The sequence below is a fragment of the Chlamydomonas reinhardtii genome, chromosome 8, assembly GCF_000002595.2.
Source record: "Chlamydomonas reinhardtii strain CC-503 cw92 mt+ chromosome 8, whole genome shotgun sequence".
Taxonomy (NCBI): Eukaryota; Viridiplantae; Chlorophyta; class Chlorophyceae; order Chlamydomonadales; family Chlamydomonadaceae; genus Chlamydomonas; species Chlamydomonas reinhardtii.
Genome location: NC_057011.1, coordinates 2,077,359 through 2,102,108, shown reverse-complemented (window position 1 = coordinate 2,102,108; position 24,750 = coordinate 2,077,359). Strand labels below are relative to the sequence as shown.

At 63.4% G+C, this 24,750-nt stretch overlaps 4 protein-coding genes across 4 annotated transcripts; 2 read left to right on the top strand and 2 right to left on the bottom strand.

Moving 5' to 3' along the window:
- Position 1: 1 nt before the first annotated feature.
- CHLRE_08g368750v5 (uncharacterized protein) lies at positions 2-5,353 on the bottom strand. The gene is made up of 7 exons (XM_043064983.1): positions 5,045-5,353; positions 4,732-4,844; positions 4,190-4,552; positions 2,942-3,601; positions 1,342-2,775; positions 1,053-1,178; positions 2-648 (listed from the first exon to the last, which is right to left on the bottom strand). Exons 1-7 carry the CDS (start codon positions 5,307-5,309, stop codon positions 541-543), a joined length of 3,069 nt encoding a protein of 1,022 aa, XP_042921984.1. The 5' UTR covers positions 5,310-5,353; the 3' UTR covers positions 2-540.
- A 94-nt stretch (positions 5,354-5,447) lies between these two features.
- Positions 5,448-10,239, top strand: CHLRE_08g368700v5 (uncharacterized protein). The gene is made up of 9 exons (XM_043064982.1): positions 5,448-6,141; positions 6,603-6,803; positions 7,069-7,155; positions 7,498-7,575; positions 7,868-7,942; positions 8,155-8,232; positions 8,579-8,777; positions 9,002-9,111; positions 9,382-10,239. Exons 1-9 carry the CDS (start codon positions 5,572-5,574, stop codon positions 9,535-9,537), a joined length of 1,554 nt encoding a protein of 517 aa, XP_042921983.1. The 5' UTR covers positions 5,448-5,571; the 3' UTR covers positions 9,538-10,239.
- A 112-nt stretch (positions 10,240-10,351) lies between these two features.
- On the bottom strand, positions 10,352-12,303 carry CHLRE_08g368650v5 (uncharacterized protein). The gene is made up of 3 exons (XM_001696022.2): positions 11,750-12,303; positions 11,357-11,581; positions 10,352-11,201 (listed from the first exon to the last, which is right to left on the bottom strand). The coding sequence occupies exons 1-3, from the start codon at positions 11,810-11,812 to the stop codon at positions 11,130-11,132; spliced, it is 360 nt and encodes a 119-aa protein (XP_001696074.2). The 5' UTR covers positions 11,813-12,303; the 3' UTR covers positions 10,352-11,129.
- An 8,020-nt stretch (positions 12,304-20,323) lies between these two features.
- CHLRE_08g368600v5 (uncharacterized protein) lies at positions 20,324-24,166 on the top strand. The gene is made up of 5 exons (XM_043064981.1): positions 20,324-21,155; positions 21,319-21,453; positions 21,675-21,827; positions 22,043-22,726; positions 22,903-24,166. The coding sequence occupies exons 1-5, from the start codon at positions 21,105-21,107 to the stop codon at positions 23,563-23,565; spliced, it is 1,686 nt and encodes a 561-aa protein (XP_042921982.1). The 5' UTR covers positions 20,324-21,104; the 3' UTR covers positions 23,566-24,166.
- Positions 24,167-24,750: the final 584 nt, after the last annotated feature.

Sequence of the window (24,750 nt, the reverse complement as noted above, 5' to 3'; positions counted from 1 at the left end):
GTGAGGCGTGTCTCAGTGTCTGTTACCTGCCTGCTCAGTGGGCGGATGGGGACTGGGGAGGGCTCAACAGCAAGCGACCGTCACACACGTTCATGGTGTGTCATAGGGCGTCACAGACTGCAAAAGTGGCCCTCACGTGCCCCTGAACAGGTAGGGCCGCCGGGCGCAGCCACGTCGTACTCCCAGACTTCCCCCCACCAGCACAATCTACGGCGGCGGTTGCACTTGTCCAGACACGCTCTCAGCCACGATGCCACCACCTTCCATCCCCTGCTACCCGAAGATGCATTTAACAAAAGAATGCGCACAGTGTCTGCCTTCTCAAACACACAATACGGTACTGCGATGATGCAAACGGCATCCCCTGTGCATCCCGCTCACACAGCTGCCACCCCTCCACGCCGCACAGCAGCGCTCTCTCAAGACCATCTGGCTTAGGCCGGAACTTCTCGTGACAAGGCTCTGGAACTGGAATACAAATCACACATAAAAATATTGAAACTTGCCAACCGGACAGGACAGGCCGCGGGCTCATGCTGCTCAGGAGTGGTCGTCATTAAAGGCCCGGATCTCGTTCTGCCGCGCTCGCTCCTCCTCCGCTCGCGCCACCTCTACGCCCACCGCAAGCGCCAGCCTTGCCTCCGACACCTGCGGTTCGCGCGATGTGGGATGGGGGATGCTTGCGTAGTGTAAGAGGCAAGGGGTAGGTGGTTCTAGCAACCCCCGTAAGAACCATGAGAAGCTAAGACACAGTGTGAGGCATGATGAGCATGTGGAGGGGATGAAGGCTAGTCAGGCGCGGGAAGTCAGCTGGCAGCGCACATGCCGCATGCGCAGCGCGGCCCCGCCACCTCCGCCCAAACTCCCACAACCCTGCAACCAGCACAACAGCCCGCCCAACCAACACCCTTCCACTCCCAAGTGTCGCAACCCTAAACTTGACGCCCTCCACAGCTTTCTCTCTCCCTCTCCCGCTCATCCCCACTCTAGCCAGCTCCCTCCCGCCCGCTCTTTGGCTCGATACAGGCTGCCACGTTACACCACACACCCACCCTGGCCAGCGCCGCGCGGTGCAGGGCCTCCAGCGCCTCCAGCTGCGCCGCACTGAGGCCCGACAGACCCAGGCCACACAGGTGCGCCGGAGCCAGCTCCAGGTCGCAGGCTGAGGGCAGCGCCGCCTGCGTCGTTTTCGATTTAGAGAGGGAAACAAACACACAACACAAAGGGAAAGGGTCGGCTTCACGCAAGGAGCAGCAAGGCCGCATGGGCTGTGCTGTAGACATGCTGCCGTGAAGCCGAGGTGTCACAACACACAAGTCGTGCACATGGCGGCGTCCGCACCTCCATTAGCGCCATAGCCTCCGCCTCCCACGCCACCGCGCCTGCCGCCGCCATCGCCACCGCCGCCGCTGCAGCGGCGGCCGCGGGCTCGTCCGTGCCTGCCGCTGTTGCTGCGGCGGCAGCGCCGCCCGACCGCGGCTGCGGCTGCGGCTGCGGCCGCGAAGGCGCCCCCTGCGTTTTCCCGCCACCACCGCGCTGCGTGGGCGACGCGGCTTTCACGCTGCCCCTGGCGCTGCCACTGAAGGCGAGACCGGGTGGTGCCGCCGGTGCCTGCTGACGTCGGGTGGATGCTGGTGCGGAAGGAGAGGGTGACGAAGATGAGGCGGGCGGCGCTGTTGGCTGCCGCTGCTGCCGCTGGTGCTGCTGCCGCTGCGCGGTTGCGCTTGATGCAGCAGCTGCCTTGGAATTTACAGCCGCCACAGGCGCGGCCAAGGCAGTAGCAGCGAGCGCAGTGCTGGCGGGACCATTGGCAGTAGCAGGCGTGGCTGTAGCTGCCGCCGCAATCCTGCTAGCCCAGGATCCAGGCGGGGGCTGCTGTTTTGGTTGTTGCTGCTGCCACTGCTGCTGCAGGGGTAGCTGCGTGGCCGCCACCGTCCCATTCTCCACGCCCGCTGCTACAGCCCCCGCGCCGGCGGCGGCTTTCGCAGCAGCGGCAGTAGCCTGGTGCGACGGGGCTGACGCTTTGGGGGGCGCGGCCGCCAGCTGCGCCTTGGGCCTATCCGACTTGCTACTGCTGCCGCTGCCGCCGCCGCCCAGTCCGCCGCCTGTGGCTGCTGCTGCCGTAGCAGGAGCCGCTGGCGCCGCTGACAGCGCTGTCACCGCGTCCGAGTCAGCCCCTGGCAGTCGCGCACTACCGGCGCCACCGCTGGCTGCCGTGGGCTTAGCAGCCACCTGCTTCCAGCCGCCATCACTGCTACTGCCGTTTCCTGCGACGCCAGTGCTAGTGCTGGTAGCGGCGCCGCCGATGTCGGTGCTACTGCCGGTGACGTGGCTGTTGGCGTCAGGCCGTGCAGGTGCAGGTGCCGATGCAGGCGCCACAGGCACCGAGCCTTTGCTACTGCTGCTACAGCTTCCTCTTGTTGACGTGTCGCTACTGCTGGTGGTCCCCGCCGCTGCAGGCTCGGGGTCTTGCGGCACACCCCTAGTAGTTGCTACAGCCGCCACAGTGGCGGCCGCAGCCGCGGGGGCTGCGGGGCCGCCGGCTGTAGCAACCTCAGGTGACTGCAGCGCGTCAGCCGGTTTCGCCTTTGGCACGACGGGCTTGGACCCGCCTCCTCCTCCTTTACGCCCCGCGCCGCCGCTGGGCGCCTGTGCTGCTTTGCCGGCGGCGACAGGGTCTGCTGCTGCACCGGTGGCGCTGCTACTGCCGTCTGGGCCCGGTGCTGCTGGCTGCTGCGGCGGCCGTGACAAGGTCGCCAGGCGCGCCTCAATCACCTGTGCGCAACACACACAACACACACACACACACACAAACACACACACAATCAAAAACTGGCTTCCCTGTTCTGCACCAGGGGCACGCCACCATCCCGTTTTATTTCGGCCACACCCTGCCGCACCCACACCCACACCCAGGCTCACCCAAACACGCCACACCCACCTGTATCGTCTCCACGTCACACGACAGCCGGGCCTCCGCCAGCACGTCGCGCCCGCCCGCGTTGCGGCCCCGCAGCAGCTCGCCCAGCACCTGCCGCTGCGCCACGGCTGTAGCGGCGGCTGTAGCTGTGGCCGCAGCTGTAGCTGCCGGTGCTGCTGCTGTAGCTACTGCCTCGCTGGCAGTCCCCGATGCTGCGTTGGACTCTCCTTCCTCCGCATACGCGGCAGCAGCAGCAGCAGCTGGTGCTGGTGTTGGTGCTGACGCGGATGCCCTGCTGCTATTGTGCTCCCCTGCCACCTCCTGCCCAGCTTGCCGCTCCTCCGCCTCCGCTGCCTCCTCCTTCCCCGCCTCCCCCGCTGCCACCGCCACAGCCTGCGCCGCCGCAGTAGCCGCCGCCTCCTCCGCCGCCGCCAGCAGCAGCTGCACGCATTTGCTACAGCCGCGTCGCGCCGCGTAGTGCAGCGCCGTAGTGCCGTTCACGTCCGCGGCTGCTACTGCCGCCAGCAGCTTGCTCGGCTGCGTTCCGCCGCCACAGCCAGTGCTACTGCTGCTGCTACAGCTACGCAGCAGCAGCTGCAGCAGGTGCGGGTGGCCGCCACTGGCTGCGGCCATGAGGGGACTCACGCCGTCGCCGGTGGGTAGCAGCGGGTCAGCGCCGGCCTGGCGGCAGGAGGTTGCGGGTTGGGTGAGGGCATTGGGAGCAGGGTCACGGCATTGGGAGCAGATTCAGGGCATTGGGAGCAGGGTACGGGCATTGGGAGCAGGGGAGGCAGGGGGCGGGGGAGAGGAGGAGTGGGAGGAGTGGGGTGACGGACCGAGCTGCAGTCTGTGGGGGCGTGGGGCAAGGTAGTTTATTCCAATCCCAAAACCAAGCATAGGTATGCGTGGGGACCTAGGTGCTGTGTTGCGGTATGTGCCGCAGCACGTGCAGTGGGGCAGGCGCAGGAGCACGACGGGCTGATGCTCGCGCGTGCGGAACGCGCACATGAAGCTGGATTGGGGTCACGAAGTAGCCTGCCGTGAGTGGCAACCCGGCCCCCTCCGCCGCCGATCCCGCCCGCCCACCCTCATGGCACAACTCCGACGCTCTCCCACCTGCCTGGCTACGCCTTTACTTCTTAAATGCTTGATTCCGCTTCAACCCCTGCACGTTGGCCCCACCTGCAGCCCCAACCATTGCCCCCGCCCACTTTTGATACACACCGTTCGCATAAATGGCTAACCCCCTCCTTCCCTGCCCCAACACACCTTGATCAGCGCCGCCGCCACCGCCAGGTGCCCGCGCCCCGCCGCATACAGCAGCGGTGTGGAGCCGTTGGCAGCCTGCAGGTCTACGCAGCTAGTACTGCTACTGCTACTGCCACTGCTGCTGTTGCTACTGCCGCCTGTGTTGGTACTGCTGTTGCTGCTGCCGACCGCGGGGCTGATGGCGACCGCGGGGCTGCCGGCGGCACTGGCGCTTGCATCTGATGAGCCGGCAGCCGTGCTGGTGGCGATGATGGCGGCGGCGGTGATGGCGGCGGCGGTCCCCGAGGTGACGACGGCGGCGGGCTGCCGCGCTGACAGTGTCGCCAGTGCGTTGATGAGGTGTCGCACGGAGGACAGGTCGCCCTGCGTGTGTGTGTATATGACAAGGACGTACGGAATGAAGGCGTGCGCCTGGAGTCACGCTACTCCCACATCCCTGTCATGTGCTTGTCATGTGTCAAGCAACACAAGCTGCACCGCCCCAAGAAATCCAAGGGCACTGCGTGTATCCTATGTCCTTGGCCGCAACGCAAGGCCGGTACCTTGAGTGCTGCGATGTGTAGTGGGCTGTTGAGAGACGGCTGCAGCCGCGGCTGGGCCGGGTGCGCGCCTGACGCCAATAGCTCCGCCACCACCCCGCCAAGACGCTGTTGCACTGCGAGGCGGCAGTAGCAAGCTCAGTCATGGATCGTGAGGCTGGTAGAGTTGATGTGTGACCCGAACGTGTCTTAGAGCTGCCGCCAAGCCCGGCCCTGCCGTTAACCTGCCACGAACCCGTTTCCATTTCAGCTGTGCCCCACGGAGCACATCGTACACACCTGCCCCCCTCACGTCCATGACTTCCCACGCGCGGACCTGCTTGAAGAAGCGGTGTTTCCCCCGATGCGTCAGCAACTTGCAGTAGGGCCGCCAGCGTGCCCGCCGCTTCGTCCGCCGACATGTTCGTCTCCGCGAGCTCCTTCCTCATGGCGTGAAGAGTTTCGATCGCTTGCGGAACGGCGCCTAGCTTAATTGCCATGGACAGCATCGGCAGGAAGCGGAGCAGCCGCTGCGAGTGCAGCAGGAGCCCGCCTTTCGGAAGCGCGACCTTAACCAGAGTTGTGTCATCATTTGTGTCCATCATGCATGCATTTTAATATACGTAATCAACTTCTGAAACATGTGTCAAGGCCTTTTGAGTTTTCTGCATGGGGGTGCAATCTGCAGAATCCCCAAAATAGCTCCGTTTCCCTGGGACAAAGCGTGTACTTAAACGGTTCTGTATTTATTTTGGGTTGGGATTAGCAGAGGAATACTGCACTGCCCTGTCAGCACAAGACGCAGCCGAACTGGCTCCAACCGCACCGAATTGCGCAGCCAATCTTGCTCCTTAGCTTAAAAAGATGCTGCAGCAATTGGGCCATGTAAAACATCACAGCCTGCGTGGGGCGCAACAAGCCTTTCCCAGCGATGCACCCGCTCGCCGTCGTGCGCCGGTCGTTGCCGCGCGCGCAAGCGTCACGCCGACGGAGCCGGCGCCTCAGGCTCCTCAGCAGCAGCCGCCAGCTGTGCTGCTGGACGATTCGCGAACGCAGACCTTTATGAACTGGGCGCGGGGGCCCGCCAGCATCCGATTCGCCGGCGTCAAGCCCTCCACCTTTGCCGGCATTCGCGGCCTCGCCGCATCCAGCGACATCGCGAACGACGCGCTCATCGTGGAGGTGCCGCGCCACTCTGCCGTCGTGCTCGCGCCCAAGCAGCGCAACTCATGCCCGGGCATGGTGAACGACGAGTGGTGGAAGAACGCCCCCTGGTTCGCGAAGATGGGCGCAATGCTGTTGTGGCACAAGCGGCAGGGCTCACAGTCGCCGCTGGCGCCGTGGATCGCGCAGCTGCCGGCAGATACGGGGGTGCCGCTAAACTGGAGCGACAAGCAGCTGGCGGCGCTGCAGTACCCCTACCTGGTAGCGCAGGTGGGCCGGAGGCGTGATGGCAGGATGGGTAGGGGAGGGGAAAGGGACATCGACAGGGGAGGAGGCAGGGAGAAAGGGGAGGAGCCGTGGCTGCGATGGCGGGGGATGGCAGGCAGGATGAGGAACGGGCCGGGCAGGGATGGGGGAAGGGGCGCTGTCGTGACGGGGTACATGTGGTGCTGTGAAGGATGGGAGGTGGAGTCCCTGCCGCGGCGCGTGTGGTGGCTGCGCTTGGGTTCGGACGGGTCGCCCACATGGGCCGGGGCCGACACGTGGGCCCAACAACCGGCACGCCGCCAACCACTCCCGGACCCTTTCCACCTGCCCTAACCTCGCATCCCCCATCCCCCCTACATCGGCAACAAGCCAACAACGCGCCTGCTGAACCTGGCCACATAGTCACTTCTGCTCAACTAATCATGAATGCAATCCTCCTCACAAATGGATACAACCCCCACCAGGTCAAGGAGCAGCAGCGCGAGTGGACCGCGCTGTACGACACGCTCCGTGGCAGCGGCATGGCGGCGGGCGCGGCGCCGCCGAGCCGTGAGGAGTTCTGGTGGGCGATGGGCGTGGTGCGCAGCCGCACCTTCAGCGGCCCCTACATTGGGTCCACGCTCAGCGACCGGCTGCGGCTGGCGGGACTGGTGGCGGCGCTGGTGGTGGGTTTGTTTTGAAGGGGAGGGGGGAGCGGGGGCTGGTGGGGTTTTGGGGGTCGCAGGATGGGGGTGGGAGTTGTGGAGCCCTGCCAGTGGGTGTGTTGGGGGCGGCCACCCTGGGACCTCTGTGGGGGAATGACATGTCCCCTGATGCCCCGTTTAACCGTATACCCATTCTCTTGCCGGCTGCTGACTGTGTGCCGTGTGTGTGCCGTACACATGTGTGCCGCGCGTGCCGTATGTGTGTGTGTATGTGCCGTATGTGCAGGTGGGCAACACAGCTCTGGGCCTGGCTGACCCGCAGAAGACCCTCAGCGCCGCAATCGCCGTGTTCCTGTTCAATGTGCTATACGAGGTGGGTGTGCGGGTGGGGAGGGGGGCCTTGGGAGGGGTACGGGTTCTTGATTCCCAACCCAACTAAACCGGGGTGAACGGTGGGCGCGGGGGCACACGCCTGCTGCTGGGGCGTTGGGCGGTTGTCGCGGTGAGGGTTGGGTCAGTTGCTCACCTCGTGTGGCGTTAGCGTATACGAGGACGGCGGGGTGTGCAGCTGGGTGCGGCGGGCAGGCAGCTAGGCACACATCTTCTTCACCGCCCAACCCGCTACCCAAAAGACACCTTAAATGCTCAGGACCTTGTTGCCGTTCCCCCATTGCCGTCACTCACCCGGCCCGTGTGTGTGTTCTTCATTCGCCAGGTCATTCTGAGTCGCTCGCTCAAGCAGTACGCCATCTGTCCCCTCATCGACCTCTTCAACCACACCAGCGCCGCACAGGTGTGTGTGTGTGTGTGTGTGGGCAGGGTGTTCATGCCCAAAGCATGGGTCGGGGGCCGGCGGTGGTGGTGGCGGTACAAGTGTTTGGAGAGAGGTGTAGGCGGGGGCTGGGCGGAAGTGCGCTGGCTGACGCATGGCGCGACAGGGTCGGGGCGGAGATGGAGCTGGTAGGGGTGGAAGTGGGGTGGGTGCAAGGGGCTACCAGCGCCTGAGCTTTGGGACATTGCATGCACGCGCAGTCACTGTGCCTGCACCTGCCGTACCTGCCGCACCTGCCGTACGGTGCCTGCAGAGCGAGGTGTCGTACAACTACTTTGGCGACTCGTACTCTGTGGTGGCCTCCCGGGACTTCAAGAAGGGCGAGCAGGTGGGCGAGGGATCGGGGATACGGGGCGTGTGGAGGCGTGTGTGGACTGCGGAGGGCACTTCGGCAGAGCGGGTGGAGGCAGGCGAGTGTACGGAGGAGGCGGACCCAGCCAGTACCACCCCCAGCAGCTTCCTGCCCGCGATGCACACCCATGCATCCCTCCCCTCCCCCAGCACCCCCAACCCGACCTACATCACCCACCAACCCCTCAGGTGTTCATCACGTACGGAGCGCAGTCGAACGACTCGCTGATGCAGTACTACGGATTCGCAGAGGCCGACAACCCACAGGTGCGTGGGAGGGGTTGGGGCAGATTGGATTAGATTGGATGGCGTTATAACGCCAGGCGCGACATTCAGATTATGCGATGTTGTGATTGGTGTGTTGCTCCGTGGAAGCCCGGAATAGGTAGATAGTACCGTGTGCCAGGTGGCCAATGGGGTGCCGGCCGCTGCGCTAGAACCACCTGTATGTACCTCGCCCACACAACCGCACCTGTCGCTTGCCACCTTCACCCGGACTCAAACAACAACCCCCAAACCCCCAAACCCCAAACCCCCAAACCCCAAACCCTCAACCCCGCCCCCAACCCCGTGTCCCCCCCCATGCCGCGCCACCCCGCCCCGGAACCCGCAGGACACGTACGTCATCTCCGACGTGCTGCGCTGGCTGCAGGGCTTCCGGCCGCTCCCGCCCGGCCGCGTGCAGGCGCTGCAGGGCAGCAGCCTGGGCGCCGCCTGCCTGAGCAACGTGGCTGTGCAGCGGGCGGGCTTCCCGGCGGAGGCACTGCAGGCGCTGAGGTTCCTGCTGGCGAGCGACGCCGAGGCGGCGGCGGGTGCGTGTGTGGGGTGCAGTGGCGGTGCGGTGGTCGGATGGGAGTCGCGCGTGTGCGGACGGGGTGGGTGTGGACGGGTGCGGTTGCCCTTCATTTCACCTCGGGCCGGGCCGCCCTCCCTGGCTGTGCGAAAACCTGCGACACCAGCAAGTTAAGACGAACAACACGCCATGCTGCTACTTCTGCCTCCCGGTCTGCTGCTGCTGTTGCTGCTGCTGTTGCAGGCGTGTCGGCCTTCGCCAAGGCCGGCAGTGCGGACGCTGAGGCGGTGCTGGCGGAGGCGCTGGCGTGTGTGGTCACCGCAGAGCTTGCGGCGGCGCCCACCACCCTGCAGGCAAGGGGGGCAGGCAAGGGGGAGAGGAGAGCGTGTGTGGGTGGCGGGATGTGTGGCGGGGCGCGGGGCACGGGTGTTTTGTGCGCCCACTTGTGTGCACGGCAGAGACGTGTTGTGCCCGGCGGAGGCTCCGGAGACAGAGCGGAATCAAGTCCATGTGGCCACATGCTGCTTGTCTGCTCGCTCCGTGCCTGATATATAATGCCCACGCCCAGCACCTCCGTGATGCATGGCCCCACCTCCACCGCCACGGTCCCCTATCCAACACAGGAGGACCTGGCGCAGCAGGCGGCTGGCAGCGGAGGCGGCGGTGGCGGCAAGAAGGGCGGCGCTGGGTCGGCCTCTGCGGCGGAGGCGGCGGCGTTGTCTTTCCGGATAGAGAAGAAGAAGGTGCTAAGCGCCGTGCTCAAAAACATGGGAGGCTGAACCGGAGGCAGGGGCCGGCTGTAAGGATGTAGGAGAGGGCGGCTGGGGATGTAGGAGAGGCAATGGGACGAGTGACAACACGGTAGTCCGTCCGATGCAGGGCGGTGTGATGCGGTGCAGGGCGGCACGGCGCGGCGCGGTGTGCACACGTGGTGCGATGCATGTGGCGCGGTGCCGTACGGGTGTGGTAGCGGGTCCTGTAGATAGACGATGCATCGGGCTTGAGACCAAGGGGTGGCGGCTTGGTTGGGATTGGGAACGTAAGGGATGCATAGGGCGAGGGCATATTGAGGATGGGTATTGGAGGCAGGTACGTAGGTACCGTAATAATGGACGCTTTGGTTACTTGGGGAGGCAGCAAATGGCCGATGGTGCTGGTGGTGTGACAAGAAGTGAGCAGAACAAGTGCAATTTTGGTTGTTGGTGAGCTGGCAGGACGTAACTTCATGGCGAACCCACTGGCCCGTAATAACACGTGCGCAAAGTGTGAGAGAAGATCACAATTCACAAAGTTCTCCAGATTCGCATGTGCTACCTCGTGCTGCAGGTGTTTCTCAAATCGTGGTGGTGGGGAAGGACATGTGGGGCCTGACACGAACTGAAACGCGTGCTCGTGTGTTTCATCAAGATCAGACAATTCTTTTCCACGTGCACCACTGGCCGCGTGATTGCTGGCGAGAACCCCGGGCCCACCCACAATCCACCACCAACTTGGATCCTCGCCCAGGCTTGTCTGCCACGCACGGCAGCCCCGCCGCACGCAGCAGCCCCGCACGCACGTGCCGTACCCGTGTGGGCGTGCGTGAAGAGAGCGTACGTATGTAGTACACTCGCCGCGCCGCCTGCATAAAGCTGTAGGTGCAACCTTGCTCGTGCTCAATCAAGATGAGACACGACTGCGTGCACCTACTACTAGGCATCGCCCGTGGCTTGCTGTCCACGTACGCAGCTGTTCCTACCCGGTTTTCACGACCCATCAGCCAGGATGCATTTGTCAAGTCTACCCGCACAATGACCCAACGCCCAGTGGGGCACTCACATACACACGAGCAAGAGGCGTACGAGAGGCGTGCATGCGTACATGGGGCACAGGGTAGGCGAAGAGCAGTTGGCACTTGCTTTACAGTGGCAGTCACTGGGTTTCCCAGGAACGTCTTGCACAGTGCTCCTTGCCCCATCGGGGCATGCCGTGGGTTTCAGACTTTCAGTCCAACCATTATTGAGTTCTTAGCTAGGTTCTGACGTTCTCATCGGCAAGGTTCCTGGTACGGCCAACCTACTTGATCAAGCAATAAGGGCCCGCCCCGTATCACACCACCTACTTCTCCCAAGAAGGCCCATGGTGGTTCCCCAACATCTTCAACTGCCCTATATGTCTCCACCTAAGCATCAGCCAGGAATCACGATTGAAACAAAGGCACACGCCTGGTTACGGCCTAACTACCCTTTACACATGCCCTCCGCGTGTGTCAGCGGTACCGGCATGGCCCCAAGCAAGTAAGTGCTACAGCTAAAGCGAGCAGTGCTCTTGTACAGAGCCGAAGTCCCGGCCAACTAGTTAGCTAGCTAGGCAAGATGGCGGAGGAGCGTCATCAGAAGACGGTGACCAGCACCTTGACGGGGATGGCGGCGGGCCTTGCCGTTGCGGTTGCGGGCTTGTCAGCCTGTGAAGAGCAGCGCGAAAAGAGTTCCACCGTCAGTTGGGGGTCGTCGGAAAAGCGGCACACTTCGTTGTAAGGACGGAATCACGGAAGGCACCCAGGCTAGCTAGCACCATCGATCCCCAGGTCAGTCTGCCGGTGGCAACGAAAGCACCCACCTTGCGGAGAAGCGTACGGCGCAGCCCTTCCAGGAAGAGAGGGTCCACAACGCCGCCCTCCGCATCCGCCGCCTTGGGCGAGCCACGCATGAAGCGGGACTCGGGCCGGTAGGGCTTCACCCCACCGGCGGGCGCCGTGCACAGCAGCGCGCACAGCTGTACAAGGAGCACAGGGCTCTCTTCGCCGGGCGGAGCGGGCCTGTTCCGCAGGCCGCAGTCGACAACCTGCCCGATTGGGAGAAAGGGAATGTGTCAGAAAGGTGTTCATAAGGGGGAATGCAATGAGTGCGGATGGCAAATGCGAGCGAGGGGCGGGACGGTCGTGCCCACGCACCCGGCGGCACACCGTGTGCATGCCACCCACCCAGCCCGCCCACAATAATGACCCCTCACCTGTTGCTGCTTGGCGCGCTGCTTAGCGTGCTCCAGAGACTTGACGAGGATCGGAAGGCACATTCTTAGGGAGAAAGACGTAAAGGGACGAGTGTAGGAGAGCGAGCTGGCGGAGAGCTGGTACGCGGCGTGAACGGACGCGGGCGGGCAACTTGGAGTCGCACTGACACAAGCGAGTGGTGCTTAGCTAGTGCGGTGGGCAGGGAGCTGGGAGGCGTGAAGAGCGAAGTGGGTCGCGACAAGAAGTAGCAAGAAGTAGCAAGTAAGAGGCTGTGTGCTCGAGGGCTGCTGTAAGAGGCTACGAAGGCTAACCGGCTGAGTAGTGGCTAGCTGGAGAGCTGTATGATTATACTAGTAAGCCGGCGTGCCCGGCTTTTATAGCGGCAGGGTCCCGGGGCCTGCGCTACGGGGCCCCGTACGGCATGGCCAGGCTGAGCCGGTTCGTTCGCAGTCAGTCTCGGCTCAGGTGTGCCAAAACGGTCAGCGGGTCAACCCAACCACCTCCGCGTTGACTGCCCCAGAAACACCTGCATTGTGTTGCAAAGCAAACGATATGTCATTTGTTTGCTAGCAATACAAGTAGCCGGGAAGAAGTTGAGGGCGTGCGCTGCGGTTACAGGGCGCCAGGAAAGGCCCTCCCTTTTTGCCACGCCCGTGTGGCCAAGCGTATAGCCCTAATTAGAATGTGTCTGAATGCGCAAAGACCAGGCATTTGCGCCGGCAAACTTTGGGCCTTTGCTTGCATTCCCGTCTTGCTTGCAGGTGCCCACGCACACCCGTGTCTTGCTATCCACCTGGCAGCGTACCCTAGTCTTCTTGCACTTAAGCGAGAGGTAGGGGCCTAGGAAGACGCAGGTCCGCGCCCGTCTCGGAAACTTCTGTCCGAACGGCCAACCCAACGCATGCGGCAGTACGCTGCTGCACCAAGCAGTCTCTTACCAAATAGCTCACCTCTTGAGAGCATCGCCAAGAGTGCGCGCTTTGAAACTGACTCGGCGGATGCGCGCGGGCTGGGCTCCGGCGCGGGCGGTCCAGCGCGCTGCTGCAGGCCTTGCTGGTGAAACACAGGATGCTGTGCGTGGGTAGGTCCAGTCAGAAAGGGTAGCGCGGCACTCCGGGCCGCTCAAAGCGCAAAGTTGCGTTGGTGTGTTTCGGCGGGAAGAAAAGCCCCGCTCAGGTCAAAGCTGTCAAAGCAAACCGTAGTTACATTTGCTGGCCGTGCTTGTGAACTGCTGGTGTACTATGTGTGAATCTGGCGTAGAACGAATGAAAAGGCTGGGCGGGTCTGATGATGGGGTGCAGCGGGCCCATGCGTGGGTCGTGACAGGCAGGACTGCGTACAGGGGAGGGCAGGAACTGAAGAGGCTGCCATGTTGAATGCTGCAAATAAAGTAACATGTGGGGGCACGGCGCCGGTAGATAGGGGGGCGTGCCGGCGTAAGTTCGTCTGCCGCAGCAATGCGGCGGCGGAAAGCGCGCACGCACCGGCGGCATGCATGACGTCCATTCTCATCCACCCACCCCTTGTCCATGGCCAGAGCCGCAGACGGGATGCCAATCAACAGGTGGGCCTGATTGCCTAGCAGCAAGGCGTGGAAAGATTGTGAAACGCCAGGGCGGATTGACAAGACACACCCGCTTGGATGGTGCGAGAGGGTGCGTGAGAGTAGTGCGTTGGTTGGCGGCTGCGGGGGGTCCGGAGCCTGCTGATACGATGGCACGCGTGGCATGCACCTCTATCGTTCAAACAGGTGCGCTACAATTGTGGCACTAGGACGCTCAAGAAGCGGAAGCCACACAAGGATTCGCATGCCTACGCCATACTCGTCTGCCAAGGCTGCATAAGTCTGGGGGACAGGATTGGTGGTGCAGTTGCAGGTTTGAGCAGGGGCAGGGCCAGGTGCAGGTTTGGGTAGGTGGGGGCAGCAGGTGCATGTTTGGGCGGGGCAAGTTTGGGCAGGGGCAGATGCAGGTTTGGGCAAGGGCAGGGTCAGGTATGGGCGGGGCATGCAGGGGCAGGTTTGGGCGGCGGGCAGGGGTTTGAGGATGACACGGCCATAACTTAGTATCCGTATTGTCCCCTGTGAAACAGGAACCGCGACCTGAAAGCGTGCTTGGGGGACGGCACGCCATCACTATAAGGACGGGTTTGTGCGTTACGCATGCTTATTGTGCGCTACGCATGCGTCTGGGAATGGACGCATGCGTGCCAGAGCGCATGAAGCATGAGGGGCGGGGGGCCGGGTCGGGCGCCCAGCCGTGCGTACAAGCACGCATGCGGGCCGCATGCAGGCGCATGCGCACCGACCTGACGCAAGCACTAAGAGACGCACGTATTCCTGTAAGTCACGACATAGTCGTAGACAGCAAGCACGGCTCGCTCGCTCGTAGGGTCGCGTGATCGCCGGACACGGCACTCCAACACTTCAACAGCGTCAGACCCTGCTATATGATGCAATGTGTATAGGAAAACGAGCAGTATAAGTAGGCTAACAGGCCTTGCGAAGTATTCACTCGGACATAGACTTTTAGTCTTTAGACGGTTCGAGCCTAAACGAGTGAACGCATGTGTATATATATAAGCAACCAGCATGGAGGCTGCACCTGACAAGGCGGGTTGTGTGGCTGGCGTGTAGAGGGCTGGCCACTGCCGCTGCCGCGCACTGCTCGCAAGCCCGGGGACTCCGAGGCAGCTCAAGGTGTGCGTAGAGTGCGTAGGCGTGGTTGTTGCTGCGACAGTGCCTTTGTTAAGCAGCCGCGGCGGGGGTTATGGTTATGAGATAGCACTGGCGTGGGACTGGGCGTGCAAGTTGAAGGTCGCGGGCGGCGACGGCGCAGCTGAGTGCAATGGTGGCACTGCGGTGGCGGCCCCCCACAGGCCATGGCTGCCGTTATCGCCATTGCTAGCGTTGGACGCGTGCTGCCCCCCGCCGGCATCAACCCCGCGGCTGCACCATCAGCTGCGCCGTCGCATCAGGCGGCGAGACAGCACTGGCGTGGGCCTGGGCGTATGTGATTGGGGCAGCGGGCGGCGGTGGCGCCAGTGAGCGCAACGGCGGTGCTGCGGCGGTGGTCCCCCACAGGCCATGGCTGCCGTTGTCGCCATTGCTAGCGTTGGACGCGTGCTGCCCCCCGCCGGCGTCACCCCCGCGGCTGCACCATCAGCTGCGCCGTCGCATCAGGCGGCGAGACAGCACTGGCGTGGGGCTGGGTGTTTGGGATTCGTGCCGCGGGCAGCATCGTCGTGGGAGAGCGCAACGGCAGTGCTGCGGCGGTGGCCCCCCACAGGCCATGGCTGCCGTCGTCGCCATTGCTAGCGTTGGACGCGTGCTGCCCCCCGCCGGCGTCACCCCAGCGGCTGCACCATCAGCTGCGCCGTCGCATCAGGCGACGAGACAGCACTGGCGTGGGGCTGGGTGTTTGGGATTCGTGCCGCGGGCAGCATCGTCGTGGGAGAGCGCAACGGCGGTGCTGCGGCGGTGGCCCCCCACAGGCCATGGCTGCCGTCGTCGCCATTGCTAGCGTTGGACGCGTGCTGCCCCCCGCCGGCATCAACCCCGCGGCTGCACCATCAGCTGCGCCGTCGCATCAGGCGGCGAGACAGCACTGGCGTGGGGCTGGGTGTTTGGGATTCGTGCCGCGGGCAGCATCGTCGTGGGAGAGCGCAACGGCGGTGCTGCGGCGGTGGCCCCCCACAGGCCATGGCTGCCGTCGTCGCCATTGCTAGCGTTGGACGCGTGCTGCCCCCCGCCGGCATCAACCCCGCGGCTGCACCATCAGCTGCGCCGTCGCATCAGGCGACGAGACAGCACTGGCGTGGGGCTGGGTGTTTGGGATTCGTGCCGCGGGCAGCATCGTCGTGGGAGAGCGCAACGGCGGTGCTGCGGCGGTGGCCCCCCACAGGCCATGGCTGCCGTCGTCGCCATTGCTAGCGTTGGACGCGTGCTGCCCCCCGCCGGCGTCACCCCCGCGGCTGCACCATCAGCTGCGCCGTCGCATCAGGCGACGAGACAGCACTGGCGTGGGGCTGGGTGTTTGGGATTCGTGCCGCGGGCAGCGTCGTCGTGGGAGAGCGCAACGGCGGTGCTGCGGCGGTGGCCCCCCACAGGCCACGGCTGCCGTCGTCGCCAGCGCTAACGTTGGACGCGTGCTGCCCCCCGCCGGCGTCACCCCGGCGGGTGGCATTTGGTTGTTACCCGGAAGTGGCTACATACGCATCTGTATTCATGTTACGGTAGGGCACGTTCGGTGAGCGAGGAGGTCGATGGGTGACAGGGCATGTGGAGCGGGCAGACTTCCTTTCCAGGGTGTGCGATGGCGGACCAGCAGCGGCGGCGTCGGCGGGGGCAGAAACGGAGGTGGCGGCGCCAAGGGGGCGGGAGATAGAAGGGCAAGAGGCGAGGGTGGCGGGGCACGCGCCAGCACACGCATCAGCGTACGTGCTGCAACAGGACGGCGCCGCCAGCAGCGCGCCTGCTTTACCCGGCTGTCCGGCGCTGGCTACGGCCACTACTGCACAGGCCAGACAGGCCGTCGGCTGTGGCAGCAGGCACGACTAGAGGAGCAGCCGGCGCTCACGCGCTGTCAGGCGGGGATACCCAGCTAGCGCGCGGTTGGCGTCGGCAGCTGACCATGAGCTGCGAATACGCTACCTCGACTCGCTCTGGAGGTGGCGTGGACGCGGCGGCGGCTGCCGGGTCTGCGCCTGTGCCGGTGCAACAGTACGGGCTGTGGCACCTGCTGCTCCGTTTCTACCGCCGCCGGCAGTGGGGCCAGCGGCGGTGGCGCCTGGCTGTCCATGTGCGGACGCAAAAGGTGGGGGTTGAGGGGAGGGGGCCAGCAGATGCACCCACACCAACTGCATTGCGCTGACGCTACACCAATGCCACGGGTACAGGAGCTGGAGCACACGGCGCAGCAGCTGGCTGGTGGAAGGCCCATGGAGGAGGTCATTATTGGCTGGGGCAACGCCACCATTGGCTATGGCGGTTGCATCAGCAGGTTGCTTTGGGGTGGGGCCCAAACCGGGCACTGCTCCGCCTGCTGCTGGTGGACAAGTACGCGCACCTGGTGGTGTACGTGCGTGGACGAGTTCTACACATCACAGGCGAGGCAAGATGAGAGCAGCCGGGTTAATGAGTAGACAGGTGGTCGGGTGGACAGGATGGGGCTCGTGTACAGGTAGCCGGGTAGCCAGCAAGGTTCACACTGTACTCCTGTCCCCTCACTCCCCAGGTGTGTGCGAAGTGCGGGCGGCGCTTGCTCGGCAACGGGCAGCGCTGCCTGCAGGCGGTCGTACCATGGGGGCGGGGGCTCACGTGCTCACCAAGTCCAAGTGTGCAACCACTGCGGGACGGTGTGGGTGAGTCTACTTTGCGGGCGGGCGGCTGGCTGGGTGATGGCTGGGTGGCTGGGTGACGACTCAGTGGATGGGGCTCAGTCATGCGCTCAGTGGGGCTCAGTGGGTGATGGCTTGGTGACGGCTCAGTCGTGGGCTCTGTGCTGGGACTCACTCACTCACTCTACCCTCCCGAAGGTCGGTGCAGGGACGTGGCGTCAACTCGGCAACTACGGTAACATCCGGCACGCGCTGGTGGAGTTGATGCTGGGGCACAAGCGACCTGCATCGCTGCAGACTACTGGCGGCGGCGGCGGCAGCGGCGGTGGCGGCGGCAGCGGCGGCAGTGGCGGCGGCGGCAGCGGCAGCAGCAGCGGGGGCGCGTGCGCACATCTTGGTAGCGGAGGGGCGGGTTGGGAAAGGCCACGTGGAGGAGGAGAGCGCAGCGTCGCTCGCCCAAGAAGCGGCGCAAGCGCGCAGGCTGAGGAGCCGGCGGCTGGTGTCTAGGTAGCGGTCCGCGGTGGGGCCGGCAGGGCATGCGTAGCGGCATGACAAGTAGTGCGGATGTTGACAAGTGTGCTGCATCTGGCTGCGGTTGGCTCTGCTGTGGCATCGCGATTGCTAGGCACCTGGTTTGGCTATATGCCTGTGGAAACCGACGACCCCGGCTATGTCCGGGCGATGAGGTTGTTCGGCCTCAGTCTGTGGAGGGGCTCAGCCCCTTTTCCCGTGACCTGGGAACACTTGTCTGTTCGCTGGTCTTTCTGGCTGTGTTGCTGTGTTGCTGTGTTGCTCTGTGGTGCTCTGCGGGCTTGGGTGCGTTTTGGCTCTCTCCGCTTGTAATAAGGCTCCCCTCCTGTGGCCATCCCGTCCCCTTTTCCAGTCCCGGGCTGTCCCAGCTGTCAGCCTAAGCCTCGCCCTGCTTTGGTGCCAAAGGAGTCAGACTTCAGTAAGGCGGTTGTAGAATGGAAGTGCATGCTGCAAAAGATCTTGTAACGGGCGGGGGCACAGCGCCGGTTACGGGGACCGCAAGGATTCGCCCACCCGCAGCCGTGTGACACGCGGGGTCGGTTTAGTTGCCTGGAAGGTCGTGATGTTAATGTTCAACGTGACGAACGAAGAAATGTCAGGGTGGATTAATACGGCGCACCCCTGGACGAGAGCGGATGATCATGATATGAATGAACACGCACGCGTTGCATGTGGGCTCGAGTGTAGGGGCCGGCGTAGGTCAACGGTCCGGGCTGGTCCGGGCGGGGTCGTCGTCTGGGCGGATGGAGGCGCGGCCGCGCCGCGGGAGGCAACCTGCGTCGCCGCGCCTGCTGGCCGCGCTTACAAACCACGAGTCCTGCTAGGCCTGCTGCATGCATCTGCGCACCCCTGCCATCTGCATTGAACTTCGTACTTGATACTGCATCACTATAGCACCACCCGTGCGAGGTAGTATAGATAGGGTGGTGGGAGGCCCTTCACACACCTGCAGGCGGGCATTCTCAAGCTACTCAAGCAAGGCGTGCCGGTTATTAGTCACCACATGCGGTATTTTGCACAGGCCGCTGGAGCGACGTACTGCGGCGGCGTGACGTTGTAGCGGTAGGTCAGAGCGGATGAGCGTGGGTAGGTTGATTGCTTGATTGCCGCCTGCGGCAGGACTGGGTGGCGGGGAGTGGCCGTGACGTACCGTACGGTGACTAATGCAGGTTCAGGCTCGCTTGCTTGTCTCATCTCTCCACGCACCCCGCCGCTTGCTTGTCGCCATCTGGGTCAGGTGCAGGGGACACGAGCCCCCCCGCCCTTTAAAGGTTAGCAAGGTGCCCTCGCCTGAAACGTGTTAATTACAGCCGTAGCGTTCTGGCTGGGTGTGTACGGTGTCGTGCTGCAGCAAACAGGGTGAAGGCAGGGGTAGCAGGGGTAGCAGGTTGGGGGCACGGCCCGCAGCAGGGAGGCACGACGGGGCAGCTGCCCTGTAACTGCAGTTAAACAGCTTGAAGACATTTCGATCGGTTTCAGTTAGGTTTATGTGTGGATAGGCACATGCTCAAGCCGTCTCTCCTGCGCGAGGGTGCCGTCACAGCAGGTGCGTGCCTGACTGATTGCCGCCATCTGGGTCAGGTGCCCTGGCTCGCCTAGTGTAGTGCCAAGTCTGGGGCTTACAACGTAGGACGCCTGAGTCCGTGGCACTCCTGGTACGTGCCGGCAGAGTCTCTGTCTGTCTGTCCGACTCTGGGGCGTTACAGCTGGCGTAACCGCCCGGGGCACAGCTCTGGCGCTGTGTGCAGCAATCTGTGCTGTTAGTGAGGGTTCTGACTGTGTCCTCAACATCGGGTTTCTGTAACTGTATACGGGTCTTCCGACAAGCTGGCACCTGCGCTGGCGTCGGACATGGTAGGGTCGGGTGAAGCCTCCGGCGGCTGCACCGACTACTTACACGGCCTTGCCTTCCAAACCCGGTAGTTCTCACTACCTCCATACACACGGTGCTTCAGCACCACACCTAGAACGTGTTCCAGCCAATCAAGCTAAGGGCTACTCCTCCGACCGGCAACGACGCAACCAGCAGCCAGCACGTTAGCTTGGCTGGGTGCGTTGTTATCTGTGTCGTGCGGATAGCTCAGCAGGCAGCAGGCAGGATTATCAGCAGGGGTCCGCTGCGGCAAAAAGTCAGGATAGGTGGATGGGGCGGGTAAACGAACCTCTTTCGAATAGCACGCAGCTGCATTGCGCCTGCGGACCGGCCCAGGGAATGGGGCCCCTGCCGTTGCTTTTTGCCGGAAGCCCTTTTGCCATACTCAACACCAGCCAGTTGCTACGTACTTAACAAATACGTATTCTTTACCCATTCACCCGCATGACCCACGCTGCTGCAGCTATCGCCCTTGCGCGGCTCGGCACAGCTAGCTGGCTAACCAAATTTACCTTTCCGCGCCTGCACCATGACTGTCTTTGGACATTTGTAGAAGCAATAGCAGGCCTGTGCTGGTAGATCCCCTGAAGGCGCGCATTCCCGCCAAAGAACCGTCTCGGGCTCTGCCTTTCGTTCAGAGCCATCCCCAAGCTTACTTACTTTTGTTTCAACCTAAATGCGTCAGCAGCGTCTTTCAGCAGGAGGGGGCCACGTATGGAGCCGCAGCAGGAGGAGGCTGCAGCGCGCTGGCAAGCCCGGAACCTTGTCCGGGGCTTTTGCTGCTGCGCTCTCTAGGTAAGACTTATGAATACGGCCTCTAGTAGCCTGATAGGTGCAGCGTGCCGCGCGGGGCCTCTATCCACGCAAGGTTTCGGGACGGTCCTGGCCTGCTAGCTTCATTCCTTTTTGGGCGCAGCTTCATTTTCTTGCTTTGCACGCGGGATAATAGCTAGCAGGGGCTTGGGAAATGTGCGCGTGGGTCGCCGGCAAAAGGGAGACGCAAGTAAGCAAGTGCCTCCGCAAAGGCCAGCAGCTCTTTACATGTTCACTCTCTTTTCTTGTATGCGCTCGCCTGCTGGCCACACGCGCGGTGCAACTGGGGCGGCCGCGCGCGGGCGGGACTATGCTTGCGCCAGCGGTCTCCTGCAAAAGCCGGCTCACAGCCTCGCTCCTTGATTGCTAGCACCCAAATGATAAATTTTACGCAATGCAGCACATCGCAGGCGGCGCTGGCGCGGTCAATGCAGAGGTGGTTGCGTTGACTGCTTGACGGTTTGGCACAGGTGAGCCGCGGACACATTGACCCAGGCCTCCGCGGCTATAAAGTTGGGCGCCAGCAGTCCCTTATTCAGTTACACACACGTAATCTACGACTTCTTATACACAGCCCCTAGCTCTCCTGCTGGTTGCGCTCGCTCAACGCAACTTCCAGCAGTTCGCGGCGGGACCCAACTCTGTTCCTCGCGATTTTAGCTCGCTCTTCGCAGCATTAGTATTATATTGTATCTCTTGACAAACTCTATTGCGGTCAGGAGCTTCAGCGCGCTTTGTCGAACGCCTTTCGTTGGCAACTTCGATTGACCCGTTTCGATTGCTTACTTGGCTTCCTCGCAATGTCGCACTATGCTTCCACTGCGAAGCTGCAGAGCTCTGCTTTGGGAAAGGTGGGCCGGGCAGTGCGGGACTCGCTGGATGGATGGGCGGGGCTTGCTTGGGCATCGGCGGGCTGGTACCGCGAGCATCTGGTGGCTCTGCACCCGCAAAGTCGTCGTTTGGGACCAACGACCTGCACGCATGTAATAACGCGTATCACTGAACGTTCCACAGGCCGCCAATCGCTCATTGGGAGCTCGCGCGTCTGGTGCCCGTAGCGGTGTCCGTGCCATGCTCCAGCAGACTCGCCCCGGCGAGTGCCCGCCGACCTTGCTCTCTGGCGCTGCTGGTGTTCTCGGCATCTTCTCTGTAAGTTGCTTATCGGGATGCAAAGACACACAGCCTCACAAGCGCAGCGGTTCCGGCTGCTGCGTTGGTTGGTGTGATGCCCTGCTGCATGCTGGCGCGCGCGCCGCCGGCTAGCTGGTATAGCTGGGTGTTTTCCCCTTGCTTGCTTGTGCACATCAAGTTGACGGGTCCACCTCAACTGCTCGCTTGTGTCTGACTCGCACGCCCCTGTCACCATGCAGTTCAAGACTGGCATCTGGTCCAATGACGGTGTGGCGTATGGGCCGGAGGCTGCTGGTGGCACAGCCTGCTGGCCGTCGTCGTCAGCAGCCAGCGACTCCCGTGGCACCTCCAAGTCCAGCTGCGGCTCGCGCTCCAAGGAGACCACTGCTGGGGTGAGTGCATTCAATGATTGGCTGGAGATGCGTATGGGGGCGCTATAGGGTCTGGGCTGGCGCAACCGGCGCTAGCTGCTGCGAATGCTGGAAGTAAGAGGGGTCAGGCCGCCCGTCCGTCCACCGCCATGCGGACTGATGATGAGCGGGCATCACGTGTACGTACATACGTTCGCAATCATAATCTGGTGTTCGTTTGCACCGTGCTACCGCAGGTGTCCAGCGATGTGACGCCGGTGCTCTCATCTTCCTCCTCCGGGATCAACACCGCTGAGACCATCCCCGCCGCGCCACTGCCCCAGCCCGCCTCCACCATCATTGCCAAGCCCGCCACCATGCCTGCCACAGCCACCACCCAGCCCGCCACCAAGCCCGCTGCTGCTGTTAGCGGACTGGGCCCGGTTTGTTTCCCGGTGGAGCGTGGCACCCTGCGGTCCACTGCCCCGCCGTCCTCGTCACCCACCCCCTCCCTGGCCATTGCTGGATCCTCCGCCTCCGCTGCTGCCTCCGCCTCCTCCATCATGCGCGTACGTGCCTACCACGACAACACACCCGCACACGTGGCGGGAGGACACGGCAAGGTCGGCTTCTGCCGCCTCACCACCACCATCACCACAACTGCCACCACCTCCACTGTGGACTCCTCCGACCCCCACAACGCCCCCAGCACCAGCCACACCAGCCGCACGACCCAGCGCGCGGCCTGGAAGGCGGTGGAGTTCCACTCGCGGCTCGGCTGTGACGAGCTGCAGGCCTTTGCGGCGGAGGTGGTGGCGCACATCGCGGTCACCAACATCGGCTGCGCTCACGTGTGCAACTGCTACGGCTACCGCCAGGCGGGCGATTCCACCGGCGTGCTGTACATGGAGCCCGGCATCAAGGACCTGTACGACATCTGGGTGAGTTCCGTAAGCGTGCACGGGGGGAGGTGGGAGAGGGTTAGATCGAATGGGGTTGACCGGTGCCCCGTTCAGCAAGCTTCCTCATAGGCCTTTTTACAATACGTACATAAGTATGGCCACTTTCTCACTTCTAACTTTCCTTTGCACTCCTCACCCCGCCGCCCGCCCAACAGCACTCCTTCACGTCCCGCCGCACGCCCCTGCCCGAGGCCGCGATCAAGGTGGTGCTGGCATCCATCCTGAGGGCCCTCAAGGCCACACACGAGGCCGGCTACGCCCACCTGGACCTCAAGCCCGAGAACGTGATCCTGGGACCCGATGGCCTGCTCAAAATGATCGACTTTGGCCTGGCCCGCCCCATCACCTCCACCGCCACCGCCACCATCTTCACCTCCGCCGCCACCGCGGCCTCCGCATCCACCGCCTCCATCTTGATCCGCCCGGCTGGCACCCTCATGGAGGTCATCGCCGCCGGTACGATTGGCTACGCGGCACCTGAGGTCGTGGCCCGTGTTCCGTACAAGGATAACACGGCTGCCTGGCTGGAGGTCCCCATCTCCGGCCCCGCCGCCGACGTCTACTCGCTGGGCGCCGTGGCCTTCCAACTCGCTATCCAGCCCGAGACCCTCAAGGCCCTGGGCGGCCGCTCCACACCGCCGCCGGCCTCGTCCAAGGAGTGCCTTGCGCTGCTGGGCCACCTGTCGCCTGAGCTGGGCTCGCTCATTGCCGCCATGGTCACCACCGACCCTGCGTCTCGGCCCGCCGTGGCTGCAGCACTGGCACACCCCGCACTGCGCGACTGCGAGAGCAAGGAGGGTCGCCGCTGGCGGTGGTGAAGGAAGCAAGGGAGCACCGCCGCCGTTTGGCGTGTGCGTGTGCATGGTGTGCAGTGGATGGTCAGCTGCTTGCTGGCGGTTTGGATGGGTGCGGTAGGTGCGGTAGGGGCGGCATTGCGTTGTGACAGAATAGACAGAATGGCTTTAGCGAGGGTACGCAGTCCCTGGCGCCTTAGTAGATGCATGGATATGTACAGTCAGAGCGGGCAATGCTCGTAGTGCAACTAATCACGCAGTTACTAGTCTGCGTTCGATGATGGCCATGATCGTTTGCGCCCGTTCACTAGCTAGGGGCTTCCGGCACTGGAGACTTTGTCAGGCAAACGCTATGACGGGGACACAGGTGCACTTGTGTGGGAGGTACCGTATGCGGTCCCTAGTGCCTTAGTAAATGCGAGTATGTTTTACAGTCAGAGCGGGCAAGGGCGAATAGCTTGCTGCGGCTGTACGTACGGTATGAATGCGTGTGAGTGGGCGGCACCGCGTGTGCAACTTGGTGATTCGGGTGATGTCCATCAACGCGACTCGAGACAGAAACGATTGCATTAGAAAAAGGATCCAGGCCAGCTACATCAAAGACCCAGTGTAAACAAACGTACTGTATTCCTTGCCTCCGGTGTCTTCTTGCCTCGTGTGTTCCTGGGAGGGTTACGCGCGCAGGGGTGCCGGCCACGTGTGCCGTCATCAGTGGCATGCTTGATTACAATCAAAGCCAGCTAGCAAAGCGGTACTACTCCATCCATCTGGCTACTGCTGATCCCAACGCCTTCGCATACCCACCGTCCAGAAAGCCATGCCACACGCTTGGGGCCTCCCTCGCCGCCCATCCCCACCTCGCCGCTCAGTCCCACTAAGAAGCTCTTCCCAGCCGCCATCCATACCCTCGCTCTCCAGTCCCCGCCCAGACCCATCCAGACCCCACCCAGACCCGCCAGAGCCCCACTCGCCCCCGCCCCGGCCCTGCCCCCAGCCTCGCCCCCGGCCCCGCCCGTTGCCCCGTCCCCGGCCCCGCCCCTGGCCCCGCCCCGCCCACGGCCCGCCCCGCCCCCGGCCCCACCCCCAGCCCAGGCCCCTAGCCCTACAACCTTAACATCATCAACCGCAACCATAACTAAAAACAAAACCAAAAACCTCAAGCGCATCCGCACGCGGCATACGAGGCCCTAGGCGCATTGGGGAGCAGGG

Bases quoted from the DNA above. Each gene is read 5' to 3' on its own strand.
- CHLRE_08g368750v5 (XM_043064983.1), bottom strand. From the start codon at position 5,309: ATGGACACAAATGATGACACAACTCTGGTTAAGGTCGCGCTTCCGAAA. The intron at 4,845-5,044 runs GTCCGCGCGTGG...GCCGCCTCGCAG, and splicing joins AACACCGCTTCTTCAAGCAG to TGCAACAGCGTCTTGGCGGG. The intron at 2,776-2,941 runs GTGGGTGTGGCG...TGTTGCGCACAG, and splicing joins GTGACGTGGAGACGATACAG to GTGATTGAGGCGCGCCTGGC.
- CHLRE_08g368700v5 (XM_043064982.1), top strand. From the start codon at position 5,572: ATGCTGCAGCAATTGGGCCATGTAAAACATCACAGCCTGCGTGGGGCG. The intron at 7,943-8,154 runs GTGGGCGAGGGA...CCAACCCCTCAG, and splicing joins ACTTCAAGAAGGGCGAGCAG to GTGTTCATCACGTACGGAGC. The intron at 9,112-9,381 runs GCAAGGGGGGCA...TATCCAACACAG, and splicing joins CGGCGCCCACCACCCTGCAG to GAGGACCTGGCGCAGCAGGC.
- CHLRE_08g368650v5 (XM_001696022.2), bottom strand. From the start codon at position 11,812: ATGTGCCTTCCGATCCTCGTCAAGTCTCTGGAGCACGCTAAGCAGCGC. The intron at 11,582-11,749 runs GTGAGGGGTCAT...CCAATCGGGCAG, and splicing joins AGCGCGCCAAGCAGCAACAG to GTTGTCGACTGCGGCCTGCG. The intron at 11,202-11,356 runs GTGGGTGCTTTC...TGCTCTTCACAG, and splicing joins GCCGTACGCTTCTCCGCAAG to GCTGACAAGCCCGCAACCGC.
- CHLRE_08g368600v5 (XM_043064981.1), top strand. From the start codon at position 21,105: ATGTCGCACTATGCTTCCACTGCGAAGCTGCAGAGCTCTGCTTTGGGA. The intron at 21,156-21,318 runs GTGGGCCGGGCA...AACGTTCCACAG, and splicing joins AGAGCTCTGCTTTGGGAAAG to GCCGCCAATCGCTCATTGGG. The intron at 22,727-22,902 runs GTGAGTTCCGTA...CCCGCCCAACAG, and splicing joins AGGACCTGTACGACATCTGG to CACTCCTTCACGTCCCGCCG.